This window comes from Dendrobium catenatum, unplaced genomic scaffold (assembly GCF_001605985.2).
Source record: "Dendrobium catenatum unplaced genomic scaffold, ASM160598v2 fragScaff_scaffold_1001, whole genome shotgun sequence".
In the NCBI taxonomy this organism is placed as follows: domain Eukaryota; kingdom Viridiplantae; phylum Streptophyta; class Magnoliopsida; order Asparagales; family Orchidaceae; genus Dendrobium; species Dendrobium catenatum.
Window position 1 is genome coordinate 342,405 of NW_021319463.1, and position 9,839 is coordinate 352,243.

The following is a 9,839-nucleotide window of genomic DNA, read 5'->3' on the forward strand; positions in this document are numbered from 1 at the left end:
CTACTGTAAATTGGGAAGAATTTCTGCATCCCATGGAAGTTAGGCAGAATTCTAGCGTTCTCCCGAATATCCGGCAGAGTTCCGGCGTCTTCAGGCGGCGGGAAGAGCTCCGGCGGTGGTCGAGGAGGAGCTTCTTCCTTCTCCTCCTTCTTCTCTTCTCCTTCTCTCTCTTCACTTGAGTCCCCTTTGTGTAGAATGAGGGCTCTATTTATAGTTTTTCTGGAGTGGCATTGCCCGTAAATAGGCGTGAGATCATGGGCGAATTGAGAGTGGTTTGAATGGACGGCCGATATCGAATCCTTTGATTATGCACCGTTTGTTGGACATTTGAAGGCCTTAATGATGTCGGAATTCGGTGATCTTGGGCTCGTTGGATTCGTCTCATCGAGCCGCTCGATTCGAGTATAAGCTCGTTAAAATCGGAGACCGTTTGGTAACTCAAATTGTGGTTTGAACCTTTCAACAGCTCTTTGGGTCCTTGATTTGAACCCATTTGGACTCGGATTGGGTCAAATTTGGTGTCGTTGGATTCGTATTTCCGATATGCTCAGTTTGACTGTAAGCTCGCTGAAATCGGAGTTCATATGCTCTCGAATTTAGTTTTTGAAGTTTCCGAACTGATTTTGCATCGAGATTTGTGCCCAATCAAGATAATTTTGTCATTAAGTATCAATCTTAATTCATCTAAATGTTAAATAAAAAATATATATATTTTTTTGCAGACTCTAGGTAAATGTTCAGTATGTGCTCATGAATATTTTAATGACGCTGTGCCTCCGTGAAGTTACTTGAATTCGATGAATGAGTTTCTTGAAACAATAATTGCGTTATAGAGTTCGATATCTTTTCATAGGAAAATATTGTTCTTACATCAATATATTCCACTCTGATGCTTTTATTTAATTTATACACTCAGAAAGAAAGGTAATAAAAGACAAGATTTTATGTTAATTTAGAAGATACTCAAAACCATCTATGACAAATCATGCACTTCACTTACCCTCTCTTAGTTGCGAATATGAAAAGCAGATACTGCTGAATCTGCTCAAATTCAAATATTGGCCAATTGCTAGTCTCCAATTATTATTATTATTAACAACGGCCTAACCCTCACTGCACAATTCGTTCAAGGTCATCGGAGACCGCCTTCATTCTAGGCCGAACCTCTGGATCAATTTCAGTGCAGACGAGCGCCACATGGAATGCTGCCACCACCTCTTTAGTTTGAACCTCAGTCAATAGCATCGGATCTACCATCTCCGCTAGAGGGCAGGCTTTGCCGAACATCTTTTGCACCCACTTCACCAGCTCTGTCGAAGATGAGGCTTCTCCAGCAATGGTAGTTACATGTGGTAGGATGGTCTCGGGCTGGCGGCCAGTTAGCAGCTCAAGGAGCACTATGCCGAAGGAGTAGACATCCCATTTTTGGGTTGGGAGGGCAAATGGTAAGCGAGCTTCGGGGGCTCGATAAGAGCCACTTCTGTCAGAAGCTGAGCAGGTTGTTGCATCAGATGAAGGGAGGGCGGCACCAATGAAACCTCCCATGCTTGAGCTTGATGGCGAAATTGCGCTTATGGTGGGATCATTCACGTTGGAAGTTGTTGTGGAGGCAATGGAGATGAGGCGAGTCAGGCCAAAATCAGAAATGAAGGGATTATAATTAATATCGAGTAGGATGTTGGAGGGCTTGATGTCACCATGGATAAACTTCTTTGGGCTGCAATCATGCAAATAGGCTAGGCCACGAGCTACACCCTTTGCAATGCGGAGCCGATTTGACCATGATAGGCTCGATTGACCAGATCTTCCTGTTAAGAAAATACAAATCCAAGCATGAGTCAATGAGTTACCAGAAAAATTTTGAAATATATTAAAAATCATCTCTAAACAATTTTATATAGTGATCGATAATAGAGGAATAATATCAGAATCAATGATAATTACTTGGAGGCAGTTGCTACATATATTAATAAGCTGCTAGAATGCTTTCTAGTATCTTACTTTCATATTATTGAACGGATAAAAATAAGAGCATGATGTTACTCACAGCATCACCCCTTTGCATGCCATGTATTTTAACCAACACATGGTTAAAACTTCAGCGTAAGTGATGAACTACTTTGATACTTAACCTTTTAGAACTCCATTATGTACATCTACTTTAAAACGAAAAACCAACAAAATTGTCTACTGGCCAAATCCCAAGATTTCGTTCAAGACATCAACAAAAATCATGTGGCTTAGTCTTGAAGCATGCCGAAACATTAGTTGCTGATAATACCTGAAAATCAGGTACTATCTTTAAGTAATAGAAATATTTAATACTCATTCGGCTAAGAGAAGAGTTTGAGCGATTTAATAGATTTAACATAAAAAACTCAAGAAAATGAAACAATAGTAAAACCTAATCTAAGTTAAAATAATTCTATTAGTTTTTATCATATGTTACAAATGATGACCTTTCTATAATTGGGAAAGGGTCTAATTAAATATTCTAAACAAAACATTACACAGTGGTAGAGCCAAAAACATATTCCGAGGAGCCTAAACACTAATATAAACTTTATACAAACTTTCCCTTAACTTTTTCATCCGGGCTTAGACCAGCACAAATAGTTTTAAAGAAAAAAAAAGGAAAATTACAAACACTAATCATAATGAATTTGTCCAAGTTTACAAATCATTTGTAAATAAGATAAATAATGATTATGTTATATTAAAAGTAAAAAAGCAAAGTTATTATTCAAGATTTTTTGAGATTCTGCATTTATATTCAACTTATATAACATTTATTTGTTTATTGATTTGATTTTGAAATTAACATAACAAAGTGAAAGAAGCCATAGTTACCATCTACTAGGATTTTCTACACTATTTTTTTTTTATAGATTGGTATACGAAGTCGTGGATATTGCTTAGTTCACCGTCATGATATCGATTGGACGGTTGGATTTATTGGTAGGCTTCAACATATCGTGCTTTATTGATCGGTGGCCATAACGTTATAGTTGTTTTCATCCAAACCATGAAGTCTCCCCCCCCCCCCCCAAAAAAAAAAAAAAAATCGCCTGTGATAGTACACAATGTATTATGTGATAAAATTTTAAAGCGCACAATGGCAAAAGAGTTATCTTCAAAAGATCATTTATTGTTTATTTTGTCATTTTCCATTCGGAGGAGGAGATAAAAAACAAAGAAAAAGGGTCATACCAATGTTAACAATGAATATACTCTTTTTGGGTAATGTCATGATTCAATCTTAGTGATAGTAGATGTCTAAATTAGCGGGTGTTAATGTAGCCAAACGGTTTTGGTTAGAGAGCCATAGTCAGCTAATAGTGGTGAAAGGAAAGTGGTTGAGAGACATTAGTTGGAGGATCATAGTCAAGTGATGACGATCAGAAAATCACAATCAAGCAAAGATAATCAAATGACCATAATTAGGTTTATGCAGTTAAGGGATCATAATCTGTCAATAATTGTTGAAAGACTATAGTCAGGAAATAGAGGTTAAGAAAACATAGTCAGGTGATGATAGCTAAAAGATTTTACCAAAGCGATGGTGGCCAAATGAACCAAAGTTAGCAATAGTGGTCATATATCCAAGGTCAGTGGTGATGGTTTGAGAACCAAAGTCAGTGATGATTATTGGAGAACACAACAATTGTTGGAGAATCATAAATAAGCAATGTAGTTGAAGGGCCATTATTGACGATAAGACAATCTTCGCCCATCTTATAGGAAAATAAGAGCCTAATTCAGAGGATAGGGCCTTCTCCACTATTGATGATCTTTAGACTCTTATGGATTATATTTCACCTCTTTTATATAGGAAAATTTGAGCTTATATTAGAGGATTGAGCCTTTTCCACTATCACTAATGATAGTTCTAAATGATAGTCTTCACCCTTTTTATAAAGGAAGACTAGAGTGTACATTAATAGAGTAGCTTTTACCATTATTGACGGTCATTAAACTCCAATAGAGCAATCGACACCTCTAGTACAGAGGAAAATCAGAGTTTGCATCAAAGGATTGAGCCTTTACTATTTTTAATAGTCTTTAAACTCCTATAATATAGTTTTTATTGCTATTATGGAGGAAATCTAGAGCTTGCATCAAAGGAGTAGGCTTTTATTATGCATGTTTGAAAACTTCTAAAAAGTAAATAATTAAAATAAAAATTAAGAATTAAAAAAAGGGGTGGGGCGCTATAGCGCACCCCTTATGCATGAATAGCTCGACTGCCGACACAAGCAATCCTTTTTGAACATTTTTTGGGTTCTTGGGATAATGTTATGTTTTTGACTTATTTTAAGCCTTTTCAGAGCTAACGTGGCCTCTACAATCATTTTCAAGCAATCTTATCAGTTATTCACCAAAAATTTCTACCATTTTTGCTCTCATAGATGCCTTGAATTTATGGAATGCTAAAATTATAATTTTAACATTGCAATTAATTCACGACCATGATGAGAGGTCCATGTTGGCGTATAGGGAGCAGCTACATCTTGTAATTTTTTTTTTAATTATAATTTTGACTCTTTAACATTAGGAAGGCTCTTACACCTATTTTTGAACTCTATATATTTTGAAGCCTAAAAATACAGGGCAATTGATCTGCGAGGAAAAAAAAGAAGATTGATTTGGTATGAATTTTGATACATATTTGAATTGGAAACATTTAAAGTTAGATTTAGGACCATCCGAACTCCAATTTTATGAAGGTTATAATCAAAATGAATGTATCGATGACATGACCTAACGAAATCAAAATTGGTCCAATATGAGCCCAAATCCCAAATTAATGGCTTAACACATATTTGAAAGTTTTAGAAAATTTATTAAATAATCAAATATTCTCTAAATATGACATACTTATGGTTGAATTGATTAACTCGATGAGTAAAATCCAAACAACCAAAGATCACTTGATTTCAACACCATTTAGGAAGATAAATGCTAAATAAATAATATATGATCAAAGGAATCAATAAAAATCGTCCAATTGAGTGCTCCAGATTTGCTTCACATTTCCTCTATATTTGTGGGGCAAGCTACTCCCAAAAATCTATAAAGAGGTCCCCACTCTTCACATGAGGGAGGAGGACACTTTAACCCTTATCTAGAGAAGGTAAGAACTCCAAGACTTGAACAATCTCAGAGTTCCACCAAAGCACCACTGTCGGTGAATCCTCGCAGCCCGACAGTCACTATTAGAATTGTCCTTGGCCACCACTACACCTCCTCCTTGTCGCCATCACAGGGCTTTAACCACCATTGTAAGAATTGCCAATGACCGGCCTCCACCATTGAACCTCCTTTGCCAATCGACACCATTGGATCCCTGCCTGAACATCATCAGACCTTTGCTTGGCCGCCGTTACCAAACTTTTTCCCACCAACTACTGTAGTAAGACTTCCATTGTATGACAGTCGCTCAATCGCCATTGTCAAAACTTTAACCGGTCAATCACTACCCTAAAACCACCATAGCCGAATTACACTCCTTCTAATCACTATCACCCCTTAGACCCTAATCAAAGAATCCATTGCACAACTATGATCCCTTGACCGCCATCGCCCGGCTATGGTTCCTCTGACCTCCATCATCCAACTATAGTCCTTTTGACCATAGTCGCTTAACTACGATCTCTATGACCTTTGTCGCCTGACCATAATTCATTTAACCTCTATCACTTGACTACAGTCCTCTGACATTTGTCGCCCAACCTCAATCTTGCTGAGCAAAATAAACATGCCAATGATCTTTTAGGAATAGCTCTCACGACAATGAATATTCTTCCACCTCCAATCAAATAATGTGTTATATATGATATATATTTGTTACATTATTCAAATGTAGAATAATTTCAATTGGACGAAGCTATATTATTTTTCCTTCTTTTCAGACTTTTCACATAAAAATTCTAATGTCACTTATCACTCTTACATCTCTCTCTTAGGTGTATGCATGCCATATATTTTTTTGCAAAGCTCAAACATTATACTTCATTCCTTTCTACCTACGCAAATATTCCGACAAGTGAAAAATTTAAGATTAAATTTATTTAAAATTTTAAAATAAAATTATGGCTTAGTATTAGATGACTGTAAATGGAATAGCACTATACTCATTTAAGCTAACCTGATACAATCCATGGCTAAAAAATACGGGCGATCGAACCTCACATTTCTCTCCCTTAGACCTGTCAATATTGGACCCGACCTGGAATTTTCGGGTTTGGGTTGACCCGAACCCGGAGCAGGTCGGGTTCGGGTCCGAAAAATCGACCCGTTTGCAAAAACGGGTCGGGTTCGGGTTGACCTGACGGGTTGCCGGGTCAACCCGAAAACCCGTTTAATTTAAAATTTTTTTATTCCCGCCCTTGCCCCTTGCCCGCTGCCCCAGGCCACCAGCCCGAGCTGCCCGCTGCCCCAGGCCCCCAGCCCGAGTTGCCCGCCTGCCCGCGCCAGTCTGCTCTCCTGAGCGGTGCGACCCGCGTCACGTCGCGGTGCGACTCGCGTCTCGTCGCACAGCCTGCGCGCCTGCGCGGCATCTCCCGCAGTCCCGTGTCACGGCTGCCCCGCCTCCGGCGCTTGAGCCTCAGCCTCAGTTCCGCGGCCGACGTGCACGCCAGTTCCGCGCCTCAGCCGCGTCAGTTCCGGCGTCCGCGCCTCAGCCGCGTCCGCGTCACTTCCGGCGTCCGCGTCACTTCCGGCAATTCCACGGGTCGGGTCGGGTTCAACCCGTAACCCGAAATTGACAGGTCTACTCTCCCTATATGCAACGACATGATTCTATTAATCTAGGGAACAACAATTGTTTTCCTCACCAAGCCCAAAGGCAGTCGTTAGTTAATCTCAGCATCGCTTTTTTTCCAAACAGATCTAAATGAAACCAAGTCAGAAAAAAAAAAAAACGACAAAGCCAGTGCAGCGGCCATTATCAATTCCGACTTCTTAAATAAGCAACATAATGCGTTTCTGAATACAACAAGGCAAATAAGACTGACCTCGGAGAGCGGCGGCGAGGTTGCCGTTGGAGATATAATCGGAGATAAGAAGTTTCTCGTCCTGAGCCCAGTAGAATGCGCGGAGCCTCACCAAGTTGGGGTGCCTAGCCTTAGATATGGTCTGAGCCTCTGCGGCGAACTCCTTGTACCGCTGCCCTCCTCCTTCCCCTAGCCTTCGCACCGCCACTGGCACTCCGTAGCCAAGCACAACCTTGTAGACGATACCCCCCATCCTGCCCTTCCCAAGGACGTAGGCTGAAGCCCTAAGTAGCTCGTCGAGCTCGAACTCGAATCCTTTGTCCATGGACACCAGTCTACCCTCCCCTGCCTCGTTATCGGCCGATTTGACAGATTCCTCGTTGCCGCCCCCATCTTCCTCCGATGATCCTTCTTCGCCTCTTCTACAGCAATGCCCGCATCGCCAATGATCAATAAAATATCCCTCTCCGCCAAGATTGCTCGTCCCCGCGCAGCTGCATCCCTTCTCCCTCTCTCTGTCCCTCACCTTCCAGTAAACGTACACCAGAATTATTCCAATAATCGCTATCCCGGCGGCGTCCGCCATCGAGATTAGCACGATCAGCCCGGGACGAAGCCCTTTACTCCTCGCCGGCGGAAATTCCGTCTCCGTGTTCGTTTCCTCTCCCCCTGGAGGCGCGGTGGCCACGGGGCTCGTGCCGTCAGAACAGGGAATTTGCAGCGGGAACCCACATAGGCCGGGGTTATTGAGAAAAGCCGTGGGGCTCTGGTTCGATAGCGACCCACTCTGTGGGATCTCTCCGGATAAGTTATTGTAGCGGAGATCCAGGCTCACTGCCGGCGGAAGGCTGCCAAGTGATTCGGGTATGGGACCGGAGAAACGGTTGTGAGAGAGATTTAGCTTGCCAGAGAGGGAACTGAGGTCGCCGATGTCGGGGGGCAAGGGCCCTTCGAAGATGTTGGATGAAATGTCGAGCTGCATAAGATTGGCCAACTGAGGCCAGATCCCAGCGGGAATTGTACCAGATAGCCTGTTCCCGGAGAGGGAGAGACGCTGGAGCTGGTGGCAGCTTCGGAGATCCGGGGGAAGCTGGCCAGAGAGGGAATTACGGGAAAGGTCGAGATTCTGCAAGCGCGGTGGGTCACAGATGAAGGACGGAATGGGACCGGTGAGGTTGTTGTCGTAGAGGAAGAGGGAATGGAGCGAAGTAGCGTTGAAGAGCTGAGAGGGAATTGAGCCCGAAAGGAGGTTCCCGTGGAGGTTAAGGCGGCGGAGGAAGACGAGTGAACCGAGCTCAGATGGAATGTAGCCGGAGAGGTTCTTATCAGAGACAGCAATAGCTACCACGCGGTTGGGGTTGGTGGACGACGAGAGGTTGGAGCAGGAGACGCCTGGCCAGTGGCAAGGATCATCATCATCCTCGGCCCATGAACTGAGGGCAGACGAGGGATCGCCGGAGACGGCTGACTTGAAGGCGAGTAGGGCGAGCCCGTCCGGTGAGAGGGCGGCGGCGGGGGTGTTAAGGCCATCGAGAATTAGCGTTGATATGATTGCTATGAGTGGAAAGATTGGCAATGAGAATGGGGATGAGGAGAGACGGCACATCTACTGCTAGTTGCTCTTCTGCTCTGTGCGATGGGATGCCGTCAGTTATGGGGAAGGAGGAAGGAGATGGGGGGAAATGAATATTGAATAGGTGAAGGGCTGGGTTAAGATGTTCCTTCGCTTTTTTTTTTTTGTTATTGTGGTACTGTTCGAACTGATCATTCACTAATTGTTATCAAGTACGATTAATTCTCTTCAAGAAAAAAAAAAAAAACATTTAGTATTTTGAATTATTTGGATAAAATTTTTCCAATTAATATTACAATCTTCGATTCAAAGAATTTTTCCAAATAAGTGCTAATTAAAATACTGCTCTTCTAATCATTTATAAATCTTTTGAAACACAAGCATGATGAAACAAATAAAGAAAATTGAGAAATCTGATTTAAAAACCTAAAAATACTTGGAATTGGAGATATATGCTTTTATATTTGTTTTTTTTCTTTTTTTTTTTAAGATATGCAAATTGCATTAATGCATAAAAAAAGATACAATATACTAAGTGATTGACAATCTATCATAATCCTTCCTAATCAAGTCAACAATACTTGAAGGAAGCTCACTAACTACAAAAGTGTAAAAAAAATAAATCACCTAAAAGGTCATAATGTGAACAAAAATCAACCACATTATTACTATCTCTAGAGGCAAATTGAAAATTTACATTATTGACAACTTCTAAAAAAGAAAAATCCAAACTTTGAATTCCTTTCTTCAATCTCTCATTCTTCATAATTGACTTCTTCAACAAATTGATAATATTGATATTATCTCCCTCAATAACAATGTCTTTTTTGTCACTCATCCACTCTTGAATATTATTTTTGAAATAAAAAATAACAATCAGCTCCAAATAATAAATATCCCAATGCAATAACTTTTACCATAATCAAGTAAAATTTTTTGTTTGTGATGCCTTACACCATCAATTCCTGTCAGGTTAGATTGAAGAGGAGATGCATCTACATTCAATTTGATCCAATTTGTAGTAGTGGGATACCAATTTTTAAACAGCATATTATGCTGGTTACTATCTCAGCTTTGATGAACAGGATACACTTGAGGTTGAATTGACTGAGAAAAATATATGTTATTCAATTAATAAAGGAGATGGAATCGGTTTACCATGCTTGCTAAGATTTCTTGCTTTCCAATTCTGGTAGACAGCCGAAATGTATATACGAACAATTCCTTGATTTGAAATTGCAATCTTTTCCATATTGTTCCAGCAATGAAAA

At 40.8% G+C, this 9,839-nt stretch overlaps 1 protein-coding gene across 1 annotated transcript; it reads right to left on the minus strand.

Moving 5' to 3' along the window:
* Positions 1 to 826: 826 nt before the first annotated feature.
* On the minus strand, positions 827 to 8,781 carry LOC110098788 (receptor protein kinase-like protein ZAR1). Its single transcript, XM_020825715.2, has 2 exons — positions 7,017 to 8,781; positions 827 to 1,808 (listed from the first exon to the last, which is right to left on the minus strand). Exons 1-2 carry the CDS (start codon positions 8,599 to 8,601, stop codon positions 1,111 to 1,113), a joined length of 2,283 nt encoding a protein of 760 aa, XP_020681374.1. The 5' UTR covers positions 8,602 to 8,781; the 3' UTR covers positions 827 to 1,110.
* Positions 8,782 to 9,839: the final 1,058 nt, after the last annotated feature.

Excerpts from the sequence above, each read along its gene's own strand:
- LOC110098788 (XM_020825715.2), bottom strand. The coding sequence starts at position 8,601 with ATGTGCCGTCTCTCCTCATCCCCATTCTCATTGCCAATCTTTCCACTC. Across the intron at positions 1,809-7,016 it reads CCTCGCCGCCGCTCTCCGAG|GAAGATCTGGTCAATCGAGC; the intron begins GTCAGTCTTATT and ends TTTTCTTAACAG.